At 45.0% G+C, this 25,150-nt stretch overlaps 1 protein-coding gene across 2 annotated transcripts; it reads right to left on the bottom strand.

Annotated features, from left to right (window-relative positions):
* Positions 1-1,123: 1,123 nt before the first annotated feature.
* SEPHS1 (selenophosphate synthetase 1) lies at positions 1,124-23,911 on the bottom strand. Of its 2 annotated transcripts, none has more exons than XM_084281370.1 (9): positions 23,782-23,911; positions 21,088-21,351; positions 17,975-18,078; positions 13,659-13,766; positions 12,714-12,868; positions 11,848-11,938; positions 8,457-8,556; positions 7,017-7,229; positions 1,124-2,809 (listed from the first exon to the last, which is right to left on the bottom strand). In XM_084281370.1, exons 2-9 carry the CDS (start codon positions 21,278-21,280, stop codon positions 2,595-2,597), a joined length of 1,179 nt encoding a protein of 392 aa, XP_084137496.1. In that variant the 5' UTR covers positions 21,281-21,351; positions 23,782-23,911; the 3' UTR covers positions 1,124-2,594. The 2 variants fall into 2 exon arrangements, with proteins under 2 accessions (XP_084137496.1, XP_084137495.1); XM_084281369.1 differs by having other exon boundaries at positions 21,088-21,355; positions 23,782-23,889.
* Between the last annotated feature and the right edge of the window lie 1,239 nt (positions 23,912-25,150).

Here is a 25,150-nt window from a genome sequence, read left to right as displayed (position 1 = left end):
AGCAGCTCCAAAGGGAAGCTTTCTCTGAACAGCAGGACAGGAAAAAAAGGGGTTTGCCCTGAAAGCTTTTAGGAACAGGATGACTGATGGTTGCGAATTTTCACTCACCTTGCTGATGATGCAGCCTTCCTCCGGGCACCTTTAGTCCTGAAAAGAAACCTTCAAAGCATGCCTGGTAAAAGAGAAGGGTTGGTTTCACACCTGGCTGATGAACTTAGCGACAGAACAGCGAACGGCAGCAGCTACAAACCAGAACACATACAAGCCCCTCGCACACATCGAGCACCAGCTGAAAACACAAGCCATCTCTGTAACAAGTGCTTTCACATACAAGTACCGACCACTTCATACACATTTCGTCCAGTTGGTTTTGTTTTAATCTAATGGAATTATCTCTGTAGTGACAGTCTTTCCCTTGACAGTAAAGAACAGAAGCCCAGCCACATGGTTTTGTATCAGAATACAGAATGCATTTCACAAAACAGTAAAGGAAAAAGCCTCAAACCAGGACTTTTTGCATAGACAGCTAGTTTTTGACGCTTTATTTTGGTGTTCAGAATGGCTGTGAAAACCCTAAAACGTTTTGTCCCGTTCCCCCCACCAGTTACTGCTTTGAGGTTGTGTTGCAAGCACACAACTTGGACTTAGTTTCCAGGAACAGGATGGCGATGTCCTAATTGTTTTGTTACAAAAGAAAAAAAAAAAAAAAGATGAAGAAAACTCTAGCTTTTCCTAGGTGTCTGTTGAGAACACTACTGAGTGGAAAGAGATGAGCCAAGTTTTGCCCCAGACTTCGCTAGGAGCAAGCCTGGAAATTCAAGCCTTGCATGTTGCACACGACAGGTTCGTCTCTGACGAGTCATTTTTCACAAGCAGAAGCCCTTGTTATTCTTGCTGGGAGTGGTATTGATTAGCAAAGCTTTCCTTCTTCCTGGACTGAGCATCGAGGAGCTAGTTCCACGGTGTGGGAAGCTTTTGCAAGGAGCTGGTTCAGAGAAATGTGCTTGGTTCTGTTCCGCAGAATCGCACGGCGTGGCTTGGCTCCTGGGGGCTGGCAGCGCAGAGTTAGCAGTGACTGTGCAGCTTTACACACACCCTCGGAGGAAAGATGGGTTTGGCATTCCTTCCATGCCCAGGACTGCTCACAAACCCTCGTCTGGGTTAGAGCAGGCCCAGCCAGGAGACTTGCAGAGGAAACAATTCACATCCATCGCATGTTTTGTGCTGACAAGTAAAATAAACACAGTGAAGCAGACAATGTGCTCGGAGATAACCTGCTTGTCCCCACATTCTGGCACGCAGGAGGAGATATTCTCCATTACCAAGGGACATCACAGCTTGCAGAGCTGACCGAAGGAGTAACAGCAATCAGTATAATTACACTTGCATTAAAACAAAAGATAAAAGGAGGATTTCTCCTCTTTCCAGTTTGCAAGTCAGGTAGGAATCAAAAAAGTTCATGCGTTTATACAAGAGCAATAAAAAAAATTAAATATTTATTTTGAATAACAAGCTTAAGTTCAAGCTGCAATGTTGGCAATGTAGATTTTAAACACAGATCACAAAAGTGTGCACAAAAATGTATTTGAGCAAAGAACAAAATAATACTAAGAATTATACTAAACAGCTGCTGATTTTAAAGAAACAAAAAAGGCCTGTAATCACTATACAAAATATAAAATGTATTAAACACTACCATCCACAGAACAGAGGTTTATTTTAGTTTGATTATATTTAAAAATTATTTGTGTAGTTATTTATATAGTGAATTGTAAATGAATATTATACAGGAACCTCCTTTTGGTCTGCAAAACCTTTGTTGCACTATAGCACATCCAATCACATTGCAAAAAAAAAAAAAAAAGATTATTTTTCCTTACTATCAATAAAGAAAATCATTGATAATACAGTAAATATTGTCAGGTCTACAAATAATGAAATTAAAAATGACTCCTTCGACTCTGAAGTGCTTTCCATGCAAAGTCAGCACTTGCTTGTTTAAACAGAGTGCACTACCAAGCAATGTCCAGGGTCGTAGATGCTCTTGGTAAGACTAAACCTTACAAAAAAATAAAAAATTAAAAAAAAAAAAATAAAAATCAAAGATTGAATGTAATCATGCAACCATCTTACTACTGGGCATACCCACTGTGTCGCTTCTCCGATTTATTGCCTCTCTGGAATATCACTCAAGGCATCAAAATTAGACTTATGATAAATATACATATAATGAAAGGACACAAACTGCTATTCGACACTACTACTGGTAATGTCTGTGCTACGTGAAAGCACCTTTAAAAAGAGCCTATGCGGCAAGAGATAAGTGTCTAAAGATTCAAAATGAATCAACAGTATTGGATAACAATATAATTCTCAACTCAGAAGCTGCCTCAAGATTAGGTGCATCTTCAGTTAATGTAACAGGAAAAAAAGGCAATGGATTTTATTTCATTAATTGTATCCACTCATAAACTGACCTAAGGCCACCAGATGTGCAGACACAAGTTTTCTTTTCTTTTTTTTACAGTTCCTTTTAAATTGTAGGATGATAAAGGAATAGATCTATTTAAAAACAACCAGCTATTTCATCTACATTAAGAGGTGGCACCCGGCGTTGGGTTCACGTTCTGAGTGGCCACCTGTGGTGCAACTTCGATGATTCGTGGTTTGTCTATAATTCTGGCCGTGCGGTTGCCCTTCTCTACAATGCCAATAATCCATGCTTGGTGACCCTCGCCGTATTTTGGAGACTTGATCTCGGCACAGAACCGTGCTGCTTGTTCCCGCGGTAAACAGATGAGGAGGCCTCCTGAAAAAGAACAAGAAAAAGCAGAGCGTTAAACGTCTGGTCGCAAAGTGTTTCAACCTAAACATGCCAAATCTCTGTTTGGACACACATTCGGGGACTTCGGTGGGGTCTGTTAAACTGCAGGACTCCAAGTGAAGACACGGTGGAAGTCTGCGAGCTCTTGTTGTGCAGAAAAAGTTCAGTGTTTGGTACGTAAATGAAGCCAGATACACAAAAAAAAAGATGCTGGCAGAAGGATGTGGTGCTGATGCCAACAAATGACATAGGAGAACAACGCCAGCATTGTAAACTTCCAACAGAGGACTGCAAAGTGCCTCCGCAAGAAGCGTACACAGGAACGTTTTGGATAAAGGTCACATTCAGATACCTATAACCACAGATTGGGAGCAGCTGATTCTGTGAGTAACCCCACTGCCTGTGAGGAAATCCTTCATCAGAACAGGGCCGGTTACAACAGAGCACAGAAGGCCGAAAATTAAACCCAGGCTCGACCCAGTGCTCCGTGACAGTCAGTCCCTTTGACCCCTTTGTCAGAGGGGAAGTTTTCTAACCTTGTTTAGCCTTTCCTCTAAGATCTTTTCTTGCAGAGACAAGAGAAAAATATTTACTAATGAGTGCTTTTCAGAGGGAAAACCCTAACTAGCTAGCAGGGTTGCCATTTGGTCAATAAGAACCCCTGCATTCGAAGAATCCCAAAGCACTGAAAAGGTGATTTTGCAAGTGAAATACCAGAATGAGTTTTGTTGTCAGCTCTGGCACAAATTTCCAGGGGGTTCTAAGTCACTAAATATTTTGGTGCTGCCCTTTAATACCAAAAGTTACAGGTTTCCTGAATTGCTTATCTTTTTTTTACATTTATGCTGCACTGCATATCTGTGGAGCACTGCAACACAGAGTAACAAATTCATCTCCAGATGCCTAATTAAACCTCAAAGCGTCGTGTGCTCCACACAACTTGCATAGTTCATGCCTACACAGTGCTACATCCCAACAGACAGCCTCTCGTAAGGATAATTTATAATTAGATGTCTTTTATGATAGTTTATAAGGATATGTGGAAGCATTAAAGTTATTTTTGGGGTTCTATATGAAGCAAATGAGTGCACCATCCAGAAAAATGCCTACGTCCTCACAGAGATTTCAGAATATAACACCCAGGTACCTCCATCAAAAACATAAACCAATAAAAATCAGTAACATGAAAACATTTAAGCTCCACACATAGCAGACAAATCAATTGCAAAGGAACTATGTGCTGTTCCTGTGGAAGGCCCTAAATCAAACTGAAGAGCAACTCATGTCACAGTGCAGGCGAGGCAGGGAAGAGAATTATTAGTAGCAGGGCACAGAGAGTGCTGACCAGCCAGAAGGGAGAAGTGGAAGTACAGGGAGAAAGAGAACTAAGAAAGAACACGAGAATCTTCATTCTTCATCTCTTCCCCATACACTCTTCCTGCAATTTTGTTATCACGTGTATGCTCACCTTGTTAAAACTCTGGCAAGATCTGAAAAATGTACCAAATCCCAGCTAAAACATACTTCCACCTGCTGGCTGCACCCCCCAGTTTGATCAGCAATCCTTAAAAAAAGGTTATGGGGTACTCTTGATCAATCTCTTTTATCTCTGGGCAAGTCCTAAGGAGGTTTTGAATGTTGCTGCTTCTAAGTGTTGTACTGCAAGCAGGAACTGGCCACAGAAAACTCCCAAACAAATCTTCTTGCTCCTGTTAAGGGCATTCTCTCACAACTAACAATGGGATAAAATCATCAGCCTTACCTCTCAGTGACACAGCAGCCCTTCCTTGCTATCCATCTGCCCATTTTCACAAACTGCACAGAATTACTGATTGAGACACTTCTACTATGCTAACAAAGTAGTCTGACACCAGTCAGCAGCTTCAAAAGTTATTAGAAGAGGACTGGCAAAAATATACACATGCTCAAGTATCCTAGAGCATCCCCCACAGAATAATTCTGTAACTTATTTCTACAAGAAAAACTAACTAATAAACAGAATTAAGTGTTTTGAAACTGCAACTTTAACCATTACTAAGGAGTTGCCTAGAAAGGAGCCCAAAATGAAGTAAAAATGGGATTTTCAGAAAACATCATAAGCAGCAGTGCCTGGAGGATGGAACGGATGACACACGAGATCTTTCCAACACTGACTTTTGTCAACAGGTGCCCAGCAAATGTGCGCTGGGGAAAAAAAAACAACAGTCTTAAAATCCATTCACGTTGTTTTCCAGTAAATTTCTCGCTGCCTGCCCACTCTGCTGAAAAACATCTGTTCACAAATGAAGAAGCTACAGACAGAGCATTTCTGGAAGCTTCGGGTATCAGAGAAAGAGTGTATGTACATATTACAGTAGGAACAGCCCCAAGCAGCCCTAAAAGGCATCCTCACAACTGGACATACAGCTGCTGCAGGGCACACGCTTGCCTCCAAATAAATCAACCCTGGGATGAAATCAAATTTAAGTGTTTTGAGGCACCCGAAGTTCACAACTAACCAGATAGTCTCGTTTTTTTCCAGTCATCACCTATTTCTGTTGAAAGCTCAGGCAATTCTGAGTTTCAAAGATACTTCTTACTCTCATTCCCCAAAAGGGATTCAGAAGTTGACTGTTCCCCTTCCATACTCCCTATTCGTTTTTCCATTCCTTCAGTGAAAGGACAGCATTGTCCCCGGGGTGCAGAAGGGGCAGCTCTGAGGACTCCAGCACTCAGTTTACAGCTAGACCATTCCCATGCCAGCTGCACGAAGCCCATGTCACAGCCACTCACCTGAAAGAGCATCTTGCAGCTCCACATCTGCAGCCAAGCTATTTTTCAGCCCCTCTGCAACTGATAGCAAATATCCTGTATTGAGGGCAAGCAGCAGTGCCACTTGCACTCCGGTTATGCAGACTCCTAGGTAGAAAGAACCTGCCTGGTGCTACCAACCTTATTTACAGCTCACCAAACAGCCACCAGATATTTCTGGCCTCAGCTGACTGAAGCTGGATTTGAACTCCTGAAAGGGTTCATGTCCCATATCCTGTTACACAGCATCTGAGCCACACGCTCCCCGTAGGACAGAGCATCTGTTATAAACACAGATGGCTGAGGAACAATTCAGCAGATCGTGGCAAGTTGTGTATTCGCTGGGGGAAAAGTTTATGGCTCTCACTGTGGTGCTTCTTTCCAGAGCCTTAACTGTTTTGCTTCAAGGGGCCCCTTCTGTTGCGAACGGCAGAGAACTTGGATAATACTTTTGGAGAGCAGGAAGAGGGTGGGGAAGAGAGATAAGAAAAAAAAGGCAGATTTGTTGCTATATCTTCTCCATTTCCCAAAGAGAAAGAACAATGAGATCGAAGAAGAAAAACAAAATGGAATAGGACAGTTCAAAGGGAAAATGAAGCACAAAGACTGCCAGCAGAGGAAGGTGATTATTCTGGTAGGTGAGGTGGCCTACCCTTAATATGACAGCGTTCAAATAGAACATCACAAGTTTTAAAATCACCTGATTAGTGTTTAAATGTTCATCTGAAATTAACTTGATGCTCATAGCCTGATGTTCAGTATGTCTGCATTAACTGTCACTGCAAGGGGCAGCTGTATTAAGCAGGGAACTCAAGAACTGAATGGGTCAGAGACCAAATTCTTTTCTTGCTGCTGCTCATAGCCCCTGAAGTCAGGTTGCATAAACTCAAGACAGAAAGTTTGTATTCTTGACATTTGCATGCTGTGGACAGAGAAGGCTTCCCTCAGCCTGGCCCATTCAGCACTCAGCTTCGCACTGCTTCAGAATGAGAAACCGAACTCCACTTGTTTAATTGGCAGCCTACTGCAGGAGGCTCTACCTTTCTGAGAACGCTGTGCCAGCCGTGCTGGGATTTGTTCTTTTGGAGCTACTAGCTATGAGAAAAATGCATTTCAAAAGGATTCAGAACCATCACTGACCATTAACTGTAGAATGTTCCAGATACCGGGCACGGTGATGGTTTCTGTAGGAGTGTTTCATAAGGAGACATTCAGAGCAGGATGGTGGTTTGGAAATTAGGCTGAACAACTTAATTGTGAACAGTTGTATGGCTAATGCTCCTCAGCTTGGACATAACCCAAATGAACTGTGATTCTCAGCACAAAGTGCAGCATTTATACCTCTGAAATGTTATTTAACTCTGATGGAGAGAAGGAAAAGGGTGGAACAACTGTCGCTTACCTGAAGTCTCTGGACAAGTCCCATGCATAAGGCCAAACATGTTTCCGCAAGCCTTACTGACAGCAGCCATCTTAGCAAGAACAGGAAGGTTGTGAATAACGAAGGACACCTCGTTTCGCTGCTGCTTGGCAAGGTTCTGTGCGTGTCCCAGGATTCCAAACCCTGTGATGTCTGTAGCTGCGTGTGCGTTGAAAGTGTGCATGAGTCCAGCAGCTTCAAAAGAGGGAGAAAAAAAAAAATCAGGAAAAGAAGTACCTGGGAAAGTAACGTTTCAACAGTATTGTGCACAGTTTGAATGAAGTCGCATACCTTCAATTCAAATCAGTTCTGCTTACTGTTTAAATTTTAAAAAAAAGTGTTTGAGAAAAGATCACACTGGAACTTAAGTTCTGGACACTTAATTTAATAGCTTAAGAGCAAATCCTGCAGGTCGTGGGGGAAGGGAGTGAAGCCAGGGGATGGACAGGCGCAGCCAGCCCAAGCCCCAGCCTCCCCACCTATGCATTCATTAAATTCTTGGGCATTTGCAACTACAGAGCCCTGGGTATCAGAAAGGCACCTCTGCATGCAGGACAATAGCTTCAGGTAGGAACATTTAAGCGTTGTTAGAAGGGCCTGACAAAAGTGAGGGCAGAAAAACAAAGCCAAGAACTTTTTGCCCTTCTTTGGGGCTTCCCAGTACATGAGCAGGAGCGAGTTCTTTTCCACAAGACAATCCTGGTCATTTATTTTTCCTGGAAGACTTTGTGAAAGAATGAAAAAGCAGTGGGATGATGTAACAAATACCAAATGAAATCTGAATAAATGGGAGAAGAACAATTTAACTGTTCCCGTTCCTTCAACTGGGAAGGAAGCATCTAATTCGATTCTCAGCTCCTCTAAAGACACTTTGAGGAAAGGGAAATTCTGACTTAAAATTTCTACGGTAAAAGCAAAACATCCCCACCACCAAAATTTAAAGAAAAAATAAAGAATACACGTTCTACATATTCCATGCTTTGGGAAACACGTAATATAACAGAAAAATAAAAAATTAAATTGAAGCACAAATAAGAGATTTTCCTTTTTTATTCTATTTCATATATTTTTTTAAGCCTTGTTGCAGTCAGGCCCTCCTGAATTCTCTAAGCACAAAAAATAAAAAGGAACAAATCCCATATATTTCCCTTTAAAACATCCTCTAACTAACTCACTCAGATGAGTCATAATCATCTCCAGCAGCATTTGTGTTTTTGCTGTATAATTAAAAGAGGGCGTTTGATTTTAATTTGCTTGCTTCACAAACACTGAACAGCAGAAAGATGGGGAAGAAGGAAGGGATAAAGCAGCTATGTCGCCCTTCCCCACAGCAGTGAAATGAAATTAAGTATGGAATTAGGGGAGAATGACCAAAAACCCCACACTCTCCCCCACCTCCCCCAACACATGCGTTTCCTTTACCTGTTCGGTTCAGCCGTGCCATATTCATCATTGCTTCCTGGTATGCTAGCTCTACATCTTCCTGCGTTACCACTAGTTTGATTTTATTCCACTTTTCTGGCTAATGGATGAAAGAAAGAGGATTTTTTTAAGTTTTCATCTACAGATTTTAAAGCACATCCTTGTCACTTAAAATCTTTCATTCAAAACGCACTTGTGATTTTTTATTATTATTATTTTTAAGCTGAGTTTAAGAGGAACAGCCTGAGTGCTTCACTCAGAGGTTCTGAAGCCTGCTGTACGTGCTTTACCCTGCCTGCACCCACGTGAAGTTCATTTAAAGGTCTATTGAGCACCTAAGCACCTCTAATATTGCTTTCACCTGCGGTGTAGTGGAGTGGAATGACCTACCCCGGGCAAATTAGTCCTTCAAGGCAACTTTCTGGCTTGAACTCTGCAACCAAGTGAAAGGAACTTTGTCACTGGATGTTGAGAATCTCTGGCCTCTTTGTTTTTAAAGAGAAAGTTCTTCATTTCACACCTGGGCACTCTGACCAAGAAAGGCCACTGCTACCCAGAAGTCCAGCTCTCAACAACGTACACTTCACTCTCATGAAGCAGGAGTAAGACAGTTTCATAAGCTTCCTTTACAGACTAATATCAGCACATCCTTCCACCCATTCCCCAGTCTCTCGCGTGGATTCATGCCTCCGTCACATGCTAAGAAACGCTTTTCATCCCAAAAGGCTGTCAGAACAATTTAGGAACTGGTACCTTATAAAGAGCAATTATTGTGCTCAAAACTGAAGTAATTCCAGACCCAGAAGGAAACAAAGCAACCATTTAACTGTTTAGATCAACACTACAAGCGGGTTTATTCTTTCTGCAAATAAAGTAAAATTACAGCGAACTGAAGTAAATAAAAATACGATTATTTTGGAGCCACAAAGCCTACACTGCCATTCCACAGCATAAGTGGATTAAAAAAAAAAATCTTACTTAACCAAAGTTGCAAAAACTGCTAAGAATTGCTGTATGATGCTGTGCTAGGGAAGGATCTTGTCAAAGAGGCCCTTATCCTTAAGAAGTGAGCACTGACTTCCAGGGGTGTAAGAAAAAAATCCAGACAGGGTGTAAGAAAAAAATCCAGGAAGGGTGTAAGAAAGGGAAAGAGGCTGGTCAACCAAAACCAAATCCTTTTTTTAAAGACTAAAGAAGTACAGGAGTAAGATCAGAGCTTCTGAAACGAGGTTGAGCTTGGTCTGACCAAGTAAGCACAACAAGCATTTTTATTTAGGTAAGGGAGAAAGCAGGAGGAAAAAAATCAATGAGATTATCAGCACCTAGGACAGAATAAATATTAATCTGGCTTTGGGTAGGACTGAAAAACCTGATCAGTCGTTTTGTGCTAGTTTTGAAAATACCTTTTTGAGGCTGATCATGAGATGGAACAGATCAGATGCTAAGAATGGAAATCAGGAATGAGGTGAAAGCAGAACTAAAGGCTGAGGCTCAAACACAGGTAGGCTGTAAATTAGACACAAATTCCTCCCACTATAACAATCAGATACGGGTACAGTGGGATTAACAGACAGGAAACAGAAGGCAGAAAAGTTCACAAAAATCCTCAGAGAACTTTTAAAGCAAGCTTAGATGGACCCTTCCCGTTCAGAGGTCTCTCACAGCAGGGACTACAAAACCCTTCCTGGTCATGCACATCAGAGCAACCCCTTCCATCCCTGACCTGGTGCCCCGGAGCCCCTACAGAGCCCCTCTCCCTACAGCCTCTTCCCTTTGCACCCTAAAGAAGCTGCTGTCAGCAACACAGCCAGGGCTGAGCTGCAACCATGCTGCCAGGAACCAAGCAAGGAGGAAAATTTGGGCCTCCATTTGGATCTTCCATCCATAAAAGCAGTTCTCATGTGGTTATTGCCATGGGTTGTCCTGTAGTTAGTTCCTTTGACTACTCACTACTGCTCTGTGTTTAAATACCACTTTTTGTCTGTTTGTTTTGATTTTTGGTTTGATTTTGTTTATTTTTAAAGCTTGTTTTGTAGCCACCTACCTCTACACGCTGTTTTTCCTTTCTTGCCTGGGTATAAACTTGCTGTGCTACGTACCTTATCCCACATACTTTTCAATACAAAGTCAAATTCCTTTCTGAAGTTTGATTTACAGGCGGATTTGTGATGGGTAATTCCAGTTTTATTTCCCTCCCCCTCTTTCACAAGACAAAGCAGCACAGCTACTCAGAATTTTTCCTACCACAAAGATATATGCTGTTTACACGGAGTAAGAGAATTGATTTCCTCGCTGTCCCCATTTTTCAGACCAGAAAGTGTTTCTGGTTGACAGTCAGCGAAATTAGAAGTACTTGAAATATGTGGAAACGCAGAATATCCTTAATTTGCGAGTCTGTTTGTCAGTATCATAACAGATATGTTAAGGAGTGAGATTATGGCCAGAAAACATGCTCTAAAACGAATGTCTTCTTTCATTTGATTTTCATATCAGGATCATCTGAGGCCTTGATCCTTTTATCTGACTGGAAAAACAGAGGATTCAAAATGGCTAGGCCATACTCTACAAAAGGAGGAGAAACATTTCCCTAATTGCTCACACTTCAGACCCCAGTGAAGGTTTAAGCTGCTTCTCTCCCACTTTTTCTTTGGAATTAGGATTCATCTGACAACGCAGTGGGCGACAGTCAAGACTAAGTAGATTTCAGCTCACTCCTCTGCCTGCCTATTGGCTCGGTAGTCCCAAAAGTAGAAAAAGCTGCATCTTTTTTAAAATGTAAACTGAGCAGTTCTAGTTCTGAAGACACGGACTGGGAGCCAGACAACATAAGCAGATGCCTATTTTGTAGTCACTTTTCAGTTCAGTAGTTCCATTTTTGCCCGAAGTAACAGATGGAAATATGTCTACATACATAATGCTGCTGGAAATATTCTTACCGAACGCAGAGGGTGAAACATGGAGCTAATTCCGTGTACACGAGCAGCAAGCCCATGAACACAGACAGCAATCTTGGCCTAATTGACATCAATAAGCTTCTGCCAACTACTTTGGCACATGGAATAGGGCATAATTTTACCCAGGGTGCTAGTCTGTTAGTCAACAATTTTGTTTATTGCAGCAATGCCTGAGAGCTAAGAATTAGACCCAATTAAGATAGGTTCACGAAACACAAACTAGTAAACTGACTCGATTCCAAAGAGCTTCATGTGTAAGTGGAGAAGGCTGACACCCCAAGGAGGAGGGAGGGGAGAGAGGAGGATCAGTCCCAGCTGAGGACTCAATAAACTTCTCACACTACTGAATTTTTTCATTTTGAGATGTTGAGAGAATAGGGAAGGTCACCTTTACCCCATGTCCCTCTTCCCTGCTTCTTTTTCTGCAGTGTACTCACAATATCTAGCCACTGGTGGACAGCTACGGCCACTTGTGTTCCCAAGGGTTTAGTTAATACAAGCACATCTCCTGGCACTGCATTGTCTGGCCTGAAAACAAAGAATTCATATATTAATTACAGAGAGCGATTCACACATTAGTAGGAATAAGTGCTGATAATTATATTTTCACAGACCCGTGTATCTTATTGTGCAGATAAAAAAAAAAAAGACTAATTGTGGAATTACCCTTTGGGATTCATTGCCAAGGGGCATTACTGAGCAAAAAAGCAGCAAACTTATTTAAAAGTGCTAATCCTCCTTTCTAGGAGAACAATGCTTGCAGTCAGACACGCTAAATTACGTCTCTTCTTTCAATTTACCGGAGACATAAGATAGGATAGGGGAAAAAGTGGGCTAGGTCACTGAAGACATAAACCTAGCATCAACAGGATCCCAAATTCCTTTGTATGCTGCAGCATGCCACAGTAGGATATTCAGGACTGGCTACTGTTAAACAGCCAGGCTGATGTAAACACAGCAATTCTCCTGTTCTCTACAGCAATTAAAAGGTTAATTGGGAGATTTTTATACATGCATTTTAAACCAGGACAGAAATTTATGTCCCAAAGCAGTCTTCAATACCTTTAAAGGTTAGAAGCTTAACTCTCAGAAGAGAGAACAAGATCAAAAGATACTGGGGGGAAAGTAAAAGGCCATGTAAAAGAAGTAAAAGGATGTGGCATCTGTTGAGTGCTACGGACAAATGCAAGCAGGAGAAGGCACTGCTTTATTCATCAGGGGACAGATCACAACACAGTATTTAAAGGATTTTTACTGTATCCCTTCAGACCAATGCCTTTGATTGTTCAGTGATTTAACTTACATTATAAATTCATTAGGCTGACAGACTGTCGTGGCCACTCCTCCTAAAACAATCCAGGGATTTAACACTGTTTGGCCACCAGTAACAGATGTTCCTGCCTCTTCTGCTGCATCTTTGAAACCCTGGATAATTAGAGGCATCACTTTGTCTCTTTCCTAAAGATCAAAACAGAAGTCAGAGTTCCGTACACAGCAGTACGAGCCATTTCAAGACCAGTCCGGGCCTTTAATCACTCAGGTCAAATCCCCTCACAGCAAATAGCTCATGAAGAAAAAACAACAGCCTCAGGAAGAAGGCAGCTTCCTGAAAATTGCATGTTATGCCATAAAGCAGCTCCTCCATAAAGGATGCTGCAGAAATATTCTCCAAAAGTAGAATATTAAATATAAAAAGTAGAGAATATTAAATATAAAAGTAGAGAAGTCAGAGAGAGCTCTGAAAACTCAGAACTGTCCTGCTGCTGTAAATCAGGTGCAGCCAGCAGTGCAGTGCAATCAGGCAATGTTAAATCAGGATGCATTTAGCCTCCCCTAACTTGGAAAATTTCAACTTACTTCCTTCTAAGAATAAACACTCCTTTTTTTTGGCTAGAGCAAACGTACATACATGCTGGTCACTTCCACCACAAAGAAATGAAAATAAAAGCAATCTATTTCGGTTTCTTGTGCATAAAGTGCTCAAAGCTTGCATGAGCAAACCAGAAGTTTCTATTTCTGTGGTTATCACAAAGCAGCAGCAGATTACAATGCCACAGAAAACTTTTAGCAAGTAACCTCAGAAAGTTTATGAGGCAAGACCCGCACTACGAACTGTGGCTCTCACTAAAACCACCTCTTGTTTAAAAGGTTTCAAACTTTGAGGGGAAAATACAACAATAAAAAATACATTCTGAGTACGCACAGCTGTTTGAGTCCTTACTTCAAACGCAGTTACCCCGAATCTTACCCTATCTGTCATTTTATTGCTGATTCCAAGGAGCATCAACATGTTGTCGCATTCTGTGACCCCCATGGCATAAAGGTCACTTAAGACATTGGCACACGCTATCCGTCCCTGAAAAAGAAAGAAAAAAAAAAATCTGCTGGGCTGTTTGTGTACGTTCAGACAAACACCTGCCATAAACGAGACATCTAGCACGAGCTGGGGCTCGGAGAGCTGCTTATTCTGTGATTCTGCAATTATTCCACAGGCTCCTGCACTCAGAAACCCATCCCAAAATGTGGTGTGATCCGTTCCATACAACGTGTCCCTCTAGAAATGCAGATACCTGCTCCTTTGGCAGGTAAGAAGAGAATTTATCCCAGCTGCCTTGCTCTCAGTAGCTACAGAGGGACCTCATGAGTTTAGACTCTTATTTTAGAGGCTGACATTAGACCAGAGAAAATCCAGCTTTGATAACGAGCTCAGCTCACTTAAACTGATTTGCTTCTGTTCCCTCTCGTCCAGCACAGAACCGTACACATTGCTGATGAAGACTACGGTGTGTCAGTTTACACCTGCTAGGAAGCTGATCCCAAAATCTCAAGCTGCAGTCTCTTCTGAATTCGAATATATAGGAGACAGGGAGCTGGATGAGAAAGCTCCTCTGCACCACCCCAGAGGCCATGTTACTCTCAAGTTTTCAGGACAGCACGCTTCTTTGCAGGGGCCACAGCTGTGCTAGCAGCACACAGGCACACTCAGGTGGCTCTTGTGTTAGGATTTCAGTAAGAAGCTGCCTGCAGAAGAGAGCACGTGCTGGAGATTGAAGAGCTCAGGTCTCCCAGATGCTGGCCGTGTCACTGCTTGGAGGCACGCACAGCTGCTGAGGCAAGGTGTCTGCCTGATCCACACCACCTGTGTGAGGTGGGAGATGTTCCTGCTCTGGCACTGTTCAATCAAAAGGAGTTTTCCTACAGCACGTAGGCTTTTATAAACTTTTGTGCGTACAAACATCACCAATAAAACCCTCTCCGAGAGATGCAGAGGGGTCTTCAACAGGAGACTAAGGAGTCCTGAAGCTGAAAGGACTGAGAAGGGTTCACCGGGGTCACGTGAGCTTAACTACTCTCATTTTGCTAAATGAATGGATCTCAATTAGCCAGCAAGTCAGGTGGGTTTGGGTTATGAACCCGGCAGAGACGAGACATCAAGTTTTCTGATGAAGACGCAGAACCTTCTGACACGGGGGGTGTCCCAAGGGAGGGACAAATAATTTCAAAATACTTTCTAAAATAACATTCTGGTGTGTTAATCTGGAAGACTCCACGCATATTATTAAAAGATTTAGGTTTACAGCTGCAAAACTGCAATCAGCATCTGGTTCGATGATCTTAAATCTATGTTTTTGATCAAATTCAGAAGCAATGCCACTGCGGTAAAAACAGCACGCTTATTCAACATGATTTGGAACACAGAAATATGCTTTAGCTGGAAGACAGATGGGGGGGAGAACATTTGAACACATTTCCACGTTTCTGCCATCCCCCAAACTCTTTAGTCACACACCCAGGGTTTGGGGTTTGTTATTCAAGAACTGGAATTATCAGGCAGTTGCTTCCCTTTCTGATGACCTGAAATAAAACCTCCAAATCACAATTAAGCATGATCCAGTTTTTCATAAATTAAAGAGCTTCCAGTGGCATCAGGGGAATCCCTTGTGTGTTTGGAAACCAGAGTATGTTTTAAATTACACTACTAAGAGGAGAACGAGCTGCGGACTGTGTGGTTTGATAGATCCTGTTAAGCTCCTGGATGCTTAAGGACACTAAAGCCTGTCGTTTTCCTTTTCTGGAAGAGGACTATCAAACTGTTCTCCACTATCTTCAGTATTTACCAAGCAAACTGCTGGTTTATGCCCTCTTAGGCACAGCAGATAAGTTTTTCAAACCACACTGACAAGAGCTCTGTATTGTAGCAGTCAGAGGCCAGCCTAATACCGCCCTGCCAGTTGGCAAAACCTTTCTGGAAACAAACCCGGGGAGTGCAAGCCTCAAGTCTGAAGCAGCAGAGGGAACGATACGTGGCTTGCAAACACTGATAAACGGGACAGGACTCACGGGCAGGTCAGCTGAGCTGTGTCCCACACGGCTCACTGGGACACAGCAATCTCCTGGCAATACCAAGAGGTATTTATGAGGGCAGAAGAACAGGTCCTTGTAAGAGAAGGGGGAACGGAGCCCACCCTTTAAGCATCCAATTTCCTGCTCTTGTACTCCAAAAGGCATCTCCACACCATTCCAGAGGGGTGGCCGGTAGCAATCCTACTACTGGTGGCTTGGTACTTAACTGGAAACCCATTTTCAATTACCTGTAACCTTTCCAACCTCAGGCCATTTAAACTGAAAAGTCCTGTGCAGGACATAAACTTCACAGACACACATCCTGGGATGCTTCAGCCAACGTGGGTCAGGTGTTTTCAAGAGCAGAGCTGAAGAGAAGCGGCACAGGGAGGAGGAGGAGGAGGGATTTGTTTGTTCATTTTTCTGCTTGGTTTAAAGCAATGTAAATTGTATCCATTTTCCAAAGCCAAACTCAGAAATTCAGCTGGGTCCACACACATTTTTACCTCCCTCAGCCTGGACACCAGCTCGGAATTCCTGAGTCTCTTAACTGTGCCTAAAGGCCCTAGCAGGTTGTATTTGCCTCTCCTCCAGCTAGTGTTGGTCCACAAAAGGAAGTGGCAATCCCTGTTTCCCCCAGAACTCCAGTCCCTGAGTGGGAGAGGTCTGAGAGCAAGAAGGCTTATGATACATCCCATTCTCAGGCAGCTTTTAAGAAGAAACACCTGCCTGCAAACAGATGGGAAGTGGCGAGCCATCACACCGCCATGGGTGCTGATAAGGGAGAGAAGTGCAGAACCTGAGAGCTCGGAAATGCCAAAGTTACAGCTGCGTGGGGATCCCAGCAGAGGCTTTAACTGAGATGCGGCCACAAAAGTCGGACTAAGGCCAACTTGCCATTCCTCTCCTACCACACAGGCCTAAACCTCATCTGCACACAGACTCAGCTCTCACTGCTGCAGCATCTCAATCCCTTTGGGTCCCCAAACACAACAGTCCCCACCCCCACCACCTCCTTCTTATGCTACCCCTTACAAGTTTGGGTTACAGGGTGAGAAAAGAAAGTTTCTCAGCTGGTGAAGCTGAAAACTACTCACTGACAAGATCTTTTTTTTTTTTTTTTTCCTCTGCTCCCTGGCAGTTCCCAGCTTGAAATCTGAATCAAATTTCTCAGGAGAGCTGAACTATGAACTCTAGAAACTAGTCAGGGATCTTGGCTGCTCAGTCAGCAGAAGGAGCGCTCTGCTGGAGCGGAAATCAAAGGAGCTCTGCTAGCTTATGTGCACAGGCAACACCTGGTCAAGCGTGCTGAAAACACTGCCCCAGTTGCAAACTGCACGTCCCAAACCTACCCAACAGGTCTCACAGACACCTGGACAAGAAGCGATCACATGAACAGCAGTACAAGCCTGCTGTCATGCCAAGGAGCCACACTGAAATCACGGGGAACTCAAATTCTAGCATTTTTTAACTGTAGTTTAAAGAAAGCTTGCTGGGGAGATCCTTCCAGCTTCACCAAGACCTTTTAATAACACACATTTGTCTCTCCATCATCTTCTGTTTGAGCCAACACTGATCACCATCTCACAGCACCACGGAGGGGTCTGTTGCAATGAACTAAGTGAGATGAACGCAGAAAGAACCAAAGACGCAGAAAATGTGACTTCTGACAAGTCATTTCAACTTGTCCTGCTGTGAATGGATAGCAGGGTGGGAAACCTGGTGTTCACAAGGCACCCTGAATTGCCAGATGCTATTACCACCTCCTGACATTTAGCAGTAACAAGTTACCTGGTTATTTCAGAACCTCAAATTAAAAAAAAAAAAAAAAAAAAAAAAAAAAGGCCAACTACAATGCAGCGCTCCTCGTAAGCAGAGGTTTCTGTCTGCTGCTTCGTGGATGGCTCTTTTTTCCCCCCTTTAAGGCTTTTCAAGCCGAATCTCACGGAACAGATGGAGGGAAATTTGAATTAGAGGTGACAGATTGCCCAGCTTTCACCTCCAGCCACAGTGCTGCAGCATTCCTGGCTGACACGGAAAGGACTGCAGGATAAAACAACGCCTTCCCCTTCCCACTGCCATGTAGGAAAGGCTGTGAGCGCAATTAAACAATTAACGCTGCACATCTACAAGAAATGGCCCCAAATGCCATCAGATAAGCGAGAAGCATGAATCAAATCAGTAATGTATGTATTTAGTAATTCCATTTAGCCAACTTACCATCATATAAGGGTCATCCACAATAGGATAAATATAATCTGTTGTCTGAACCAACGACAAACCTCCGTGTCTTAATGGAATAACGCAAGTGTCCATCCCAATTCCTGCAAAGAGAGAAATGCATCAGTGAGGCAACTCTGTCCTCAGCTGGCTGTTGCTCCAAAGAAAGAGCCCTTACAATAGGCATCTGTGAAATCCAGCTCTCAGTGCTGCCTGAACAGAGGTGGCAAATCCCTTCCCTGGAGAAAGCACGGAACAAAAAGAACAGGAAAAATGAGAAAAGAATGGAAACTCCTGCTTGGAACAGAGCAGAAATGTAAATGGCTGAAAGGGAGAAGGAAACTTTCTACGGTTTGTTGCAGCACAGTGAAAGCACGCTGCTTTTAGCATCTGTGCTTGTATCTCTGTGCACTTACAGTTAAAAGGAACTAGGTAAACCAACATTGTCACAAGCTAAAAGGTTTTCCCGTTACTCCCATCTCGACAGAAGCATAATGACAGTTCTCAAAGGGCACAGCTTCCCATCAAGGGCATTTCCTCACTTCTGGAGGGAGAAAAAAACCACCCTAAGCCACAGCCTCGGCCCTCAAAGGGTGATTCAGCCACTTGCAGCTTCTGCGTTCACCTCGTCTTACTTCTGTGAGACCGAAAGGCAGCCAGGCGATCTGCCAGGCAGGGAAGCTCCTTTGAGAAAAACCACAATACCACACCAAGCAAAGCCTTCCCTGACGGGGGAAGGTTTCAAACAGAATAAGCAACGGTAAAAACCTCCAGGCGCTCGCCGGGATGTGAGGGCCTGCCCAAAAATGCAGCGGGTGGCAAATCCAACCCACGGCAGCTGCCCCGTGTCCCCCCTGTTGATAAATTCTGATAAATTCTGCCTCGTGGCAGCAGCAGTTAGCTCACCTACTCCCCGGGCTGACAGCGAGCTGCCTGGCTTTACTTTGTGCACCTCACAAGGAGAGACCCTTCAGACAAGCAGGAAAGGAAACGTGCTGCCTACCTAGAGCTACGAGGCAGCATTTGGCAGCATCCTATGCAGGAAGCCAGCAAGCTGCTGCCATCCGAGCCCCTGCTGAGGGCACAGAGCTGAAGGCCTGCCAGACAGCAGCCACACAGGCAGGTGGAGAGCTGCAGAGGCAGAAGATGTAGCCTCAGAAGAGAAGGGGTACTAAAAGCAGTAATTTAGGGTTGCTCATCCTCTGCAGAAGTTTCCAAGCTGCTATGCCTGACACTTAACATTTCTGGAACAGTGCACTGGAGCAGTTACAGAGGAGATGCAGAATTTACTTTGCCCTCAGCTCACCCCTCCGGGCCATAATGTTGCAGGACTGACCGCGCTTGGGAGGTTTTTGACATTGCAGCCAAAGTGCTGTTACACAGGCGGGCACCACGGCCTTTCTGAGGCTACGTTTGTGTTCCACACAAACAAAAACACAAATGAAGGAGGCTGATTAAATAAGAGAAATGGAATCAGAATCTGAAAACGTGTAACAGCTCAGAGAATTAGTACCAAGCTTGTAGTTTCTGAGATTGCTCTGGGTATCGCCACATTAAAACTCAAACTGAGTGAAGCTGAGCCTGTTTGTGGGAATTTCCCTTGTGAGCGCACCTCAAAAGCACTGTGCGCACACACAGCCTGGAAAGCTTCCAGCCTAGCCCTTCTAAGCACGAGGCATCAGAGGTAATTAATACCTCATTTACCTGAGGACAAATTTGTCAAAGGGATACTCACCGTAAAAGCACATATAAAAAGAGATCTGCTCTCTCCACCTCCTGCTGCTAACACATTTCCTGCTACATCGCAACACACCTAGGTACTGATGGCATCACTCTGCTTTTTACCTCATCATAAAACTGGAGAAAAATCTCTTAGCAGTTCCCATTACAGGTTACAGCCTCTAAGTTTATAAGAGCAAAAAAACAGCTAGAATATTAAACCTAAACCAAACTGTTACTGATTTCAGAAATTGGCCAGATTGAAACGTTGCCGTGAATAACATTTAATTAAGGAAAAACCAACACGTAAATAGCAATTTGGGTATAAAAGAAGCTCCAAGTGTCCCTCATTAGGGAATATGAAATTACGGTGCCACCCCAGCTCCACACAATAGGATTGCTATTGTTGAAGCCAGAACACGGGCTCCTTACTAATCTCTCACTGAATTCAATCTCCACTGGAATAACGGGTTGCAACCTGTTAGCCTGCTACCAGACAATTAGCCACGTTAAAACAATTTTGAAAAAGGCTATCGGGTGCTAAATTGATAATTAAATAATTTCAGAATAAATACTACATTGATATTCCTAAGCTGAGGGAAAAATCCATACTGCGCTGCAAAGCAGAGCTTGAATACGCCGGGCTGAGTAAATAGGCAAACAATTAAACGTGTCGTTAAGCACATATCTACACTCATATCTGTATCAACGTTAGGCACAGGAGCTGGTATCAAAACACCTACGTTCACCCTGCTCCCCGTGAAGGTGGCTTGTGCGGGTTGTTTTCCCTCTTTGCTTGCATCATTGTGCAAATAGCAAAGAGAAAGTGAAGCTGGGAAGAAACGCAGAGGTCTTGGAAAGAGCCTCTCCCAGGCAGCTTCCACAGGTGAGCAGAAAGGTTAGAGCAGGGTGGAACGAAAGGGAAAAAAATGACAGCTGCGAAACAATCCGCTCCCAGCCTCAGCTGGGGTGAGAAAGTTTCCCCTCACTCACTTTTCTCTGCCCCAGGAATGAGGGAAAAGGGAGGGAGAGGGGAACTTCACCTCTAAGGACTACTCATTGCACAGATTTTAAAAGGCAGAGCGTTACTTTAACACTCCAGAAATTAACTGATATTACTTTATTTTGCAAAGCATCTACGGGGAAGAGGGTGAAGGGGGAGACTGCAATTCCTACGCACGTGCCTATTGTTAATTAAGGCCGTTCCTGACCATTTTATTTTCATAGCTGAGCGCACTGCAGGATGATAAATAATTATTCTTGCATCCCAGATGCCAACCAGATTAATCCTTCCAACGTCTGGGTGATAACGCATGCGTTACACACCACACAACATCGTCACAGGGGTTAAACAAACAGCAGGACCACGTGTGTCTAGAGGAGCATCTACTTACCCAGCCTGGGCATAACTGCCCCCAGGAACTGTTCGTCTTCCTGAAAATGGTTTTCTTGGAGAGATTCGAGCAGTTTCTGTAACACATCCTGAGGCACTTTGCAGCCTGTCCCTTTCAGTTCGGTGAAGCGGGTCAGTCGGAAGCTCTTGTCCAGCTCGTAACTCTCCGGGTTAAACGACTCCCGAACAGACATGGTTCTCCTGCACGCCCCGCTGGCCCTTCCCACCCCAGAGCAACGGGATCAGGGCTTCTCCGCCGAGCAGTCTGACTGGGAAAAAAAAATAGGGACAATTAGAAAATCCCAGGAGCTACAAGACGCCAGGTTCTGCACGAGGTTAAAAAGAGAAAAGCGCCCTGTGTAGCCCACCTTAATTAACATTAATCTCACGAGCAAGACACTTTTTTTGTCTAGTTGCTCGGCTTCGGGTCTGATGTAAGAGGCTGAAACTGCAGCATCCACCTGCTGTCCTTGGGGGAAAACACAACGCTGGTGCTGTGTTCGCACAGGTAAGAGAAGAACAAAGAGGCCGCAGTTCCTCGGAGCGCTGTACCCACAAACACGCCGCTTTACCTTGCCCTGTGTGCACGGGCCTAAAAATCCCTACAAGTTTCTCACTTCTTGAGCCCCTTTTTTAGTCAAGCAACCAGCCCGAGAGTACGCAGAGAGTCGTCCGTTAGAGTGGTAATGTAAAAAGACACTGATGTAACTCATTTAATAAAATTCTTAACAATGCACGTCTAATTTTAGAACGTTTTTCCACTCTGACTCACATACAGCACACTCCAAAACTAATAAGGGGCCTAGCTCAAACGCTGCCTTCTAAACAGGGCCGGCCGTGCTACAATGCAGTTTGTCTTCCTCGGAGGAAAAAAAAGCTTGCAGGAGTTACTAAAAATGACCCGTACGCGGCGGTTTCTTAGAAAGCAAGGGTCCTGCCACAAGAGAAAACGGCAAATAAGAGAGCAGTGTGCCCAAACCTGGCAGGAGGTTAAGCTGGGAAGTTAGAAAAATGAAAAAGAAGACGGTAAGTGCCTGGCATTGAGTACATTGAACAGCACAAAATGTAGAAAGAAGCGAATCTATGGGGCTGTGCGACCCATCTGCCAGTTGTTAGCAGTTATGCCAAGTTTATCAGAACATCTCAGCCTGCTGATTTGCTGGATGTATTGTGTACGAATCGGAGCTGGAAGCTCGCTGTGATAGGGAGCCCAGCTCCCCTGTCCGGCGCTCTCCCTCCTGGCGGGGAGGCGTGTCGCTTGTTTAAACCCAAATCTCCCCAAGCACAGGCGCGGGCAGAGATCCAACCTCCAGCTCCAGGAACGTGTCTTGGATGAGCAATGAACCCGGTCCGGAGCTGTCGCCTTCCAACGTGAGCCACTAATGCACTCGCCATCCAAAAAAACCAACAAAACAATAAGAAAAGGAACAAAAATAGAGGCTGGGAAGGAACCTGTCAGCGGAGAGGGGAGACAAAAGCTTTGCGAGGAGGGTTTTTTTGGGGGGTTTTAGCACTTTTTAGCACTTTTGGTTTCAGCCTGCAGGACCCCGAGGCACAGCCAGCCAAGCTCCCTGCTCAGAGAAGGAAAGCTGAAAGGAGCCGGGACGCCTTGATTTAATGGGAAACACCCACAGAGAGAGGACAGTCGCTGTTTTTTGTTAAAAAAAAAAATAAATTAATTTAATGAAGGTTTGAGCAGAGCGCGCAGCAGCGCCCCGCAGCCTGCCGGGGCGGCGGGTCCTGGCGGCAGCGAGCACCTCCCGACCCTTGCTTTAAGGGAGCGACATGATAAATAGTCAAATAAATAAAAAATAATAATAAAATATTAATAAATAATGATAATGATAATAATAATAATCAAGTTTCACCCTTGAGCTGAGGGCTGGGGGGGGGGGGGGTAAGGGGGGATACAAACGGTGGCTTTGGGACACCTTCAGCGGCCGGATGGTGCCTTCGGCCTCTGAGGGGAGGAAGAGGAAGAGGAGGAAGATGAAGGAGGAGAGGGAGGATGAGGAGAACGATGAGGAGGAGGAGGATGAGGAGGAAGAGCAGCAGCCGCCCGGCATGGGGGCGCCCCCCCCTCCGCCACCACAGAGCGGGCACGGGGCCGCGTGTGAGGGAAGAGGAGGAGGAGGAGGAGGGCGATGAGGATGATGACGATGATGAAGGTGAGGAGGAGGAGGAAGATGAGGAGGAGGCGCGGTGCAGGTAAGCCGCCCCCCCCCCCCCATATTCCCCCTCAGCGCCTCAGGCGCGCTCCCGCCTCCCCCCCCCCCCCCCCCTTCCCCTCCCCTCAGGAAACAAAATGGCGGCGGCGGCGGCGGGCGGGAGGGGAGGGGGGGAAGAGAGAGGAAAAAAAAAAAAAAAAAAAAAAAAAAAGAAAACCGCCGGTTTAACCCATTCGCTGCCGGCGCGGGGCGGGTTTTCCCTTTTTTTATATATATATTTTTTATTTATTTATTTTTAAAGCGGCGCGGCGCTCGCCCTCCTCCTCCTCCTCCCCCTCCCCCTCGCCTTTCTCCTCCCTTCTCCCGAGTCCTGACCCCGTGAGGGGGGGGGGGAGGAAGGAAGGAGGCCGGCGGGGAGCCCGAAGCCGAAGCGCACCCCCCCTCACCCCCCCCCCCCCGTTTCCAGCGTGAGGCGATTTCCCCTTTAACCCCCCTCCTTCCCCTCCCTCCTTGGGTCTCCCCCTCACCGGCTTCGCCTCCTCGCCCTCCGCCTCCTCCCGCGAACGGGGCTCCCGGCCCAGTCCCACAATGCACCGGGCGCGGCGGGGCTCCCTCGGCGCCGCCTGAGCAGAAAAGAAGCCGCCGCCGCGCTCCGCCGCCCGCCGGCACCGAAGGGGTTAAACCTCCCCCCCTCCCCGTTCCCGTCGCCCCGCCCGCGCCGCGCGCTCCCTCCCCGTTCCCGCGCGCGCGCGCGCCCCTTCTCCCTTCGCGCGCGCGCGCGCCCCGCGGTGCAACCGCGCCCCGGGGCCGGGCTGCAACGGCGGCCGCGCGGCAAGGAGGCCCGAGGGTGTTTGCGCGCCCCCCGGCTGCAGCGCTGCTGCTGTGTCTCGAATGGGTTCTCTCGCCCCCAAAAGATCCCTGTTCCCAATCTGTGAAATGCGAAATTTTGGTGGTTTATCTCACCTCTCCCCAAATTGGGCTCGCTTGTATGATTTTTCCCCTCAAAAGTTGCCTCTCTTGCATGGTTTTCCCTCAAAAGTTGCCTCTTTTTCGTGGCTTTTCCTCAAAATTGGGTTCTCCTGCATGATTTTCCCTCAAAATTGGGCTCTTTGGCATGACTTTCCCTCAAAAGTTGCCTCTTTTTCACAATTTTCCTTCAAAATTGGTCTCTCTTGCATGATTTTCCCTCAAAATTTTCCTCTTTTTCATGATTTTCCCTGCAAATTTGCCTCTCTTGCATGATTTTCCCTTAAAATTGGGCTCTCTTGTGTGATTTTCTCTCAAAATTTTCCTCTTTTTCATGATTTTCCCTCAAAATTGGGCTCTCTTGCGTGATTTTCCCTCAAAATCGGTCTCTCTTGCATGACCCCCCCCCCCCAAATTGGGCTCTCTGCCATGATTTTCCCTTAAAATTTGTGTCTCTTTCAAGATTTCCCCTCAAAATTGGGCTCTCTAGCATGATTTTCCCTCAAAACTTGGTTCTCTTGCACAATTTGCCCTCAGAATTTGCCTCCCTGGCATGATTTTCCCTCAAAATTGGGTTCTCTTGCATGATTTACCCTCAAAATTTGCCTCTTTTTCATGACTTTCCCTTAAAATTTGGCTCTCTTTCAAGATTTTCCCTCAAAATTTGGATCCCTTGCATGATTTTCCCTCAAAACTTGGTTCATTTGCCTGATTTCCCCCCAGAATCTCTCTCACTTTGCACACCAGGCAAGTTTTCTGCTGAGGTAAGGGAGATACAGGTAGCGTAGGGCCCACTGTTACACTGCAGAATAATTTTTTTTTTGAAAAAAAAAAAGCTTATTTCTTGCAGTTTGCAGCTAAATACCTAATTAAGTAATTGCCCGTTAATTCAAAGATGGTTAGATGGTTTAATTCGCAGGCTGCCTTTTG

Source organism: Netta rufina (genome assembly GCF_964035555.1).
Source record: "Netta rufina genome assembly, chromosome: 1".
NCBI classification, from domain to species: Eukaryota; Metazoa; Chordata; class Aves; order Anseriformes; family Anatidae; genus Netta; species Netta rufina.
The sequence above is the reverse complement of the archived record's forward strand: the minus strand, read 5'-3'. Positions and strand labels throughout refer to the sequence as shown.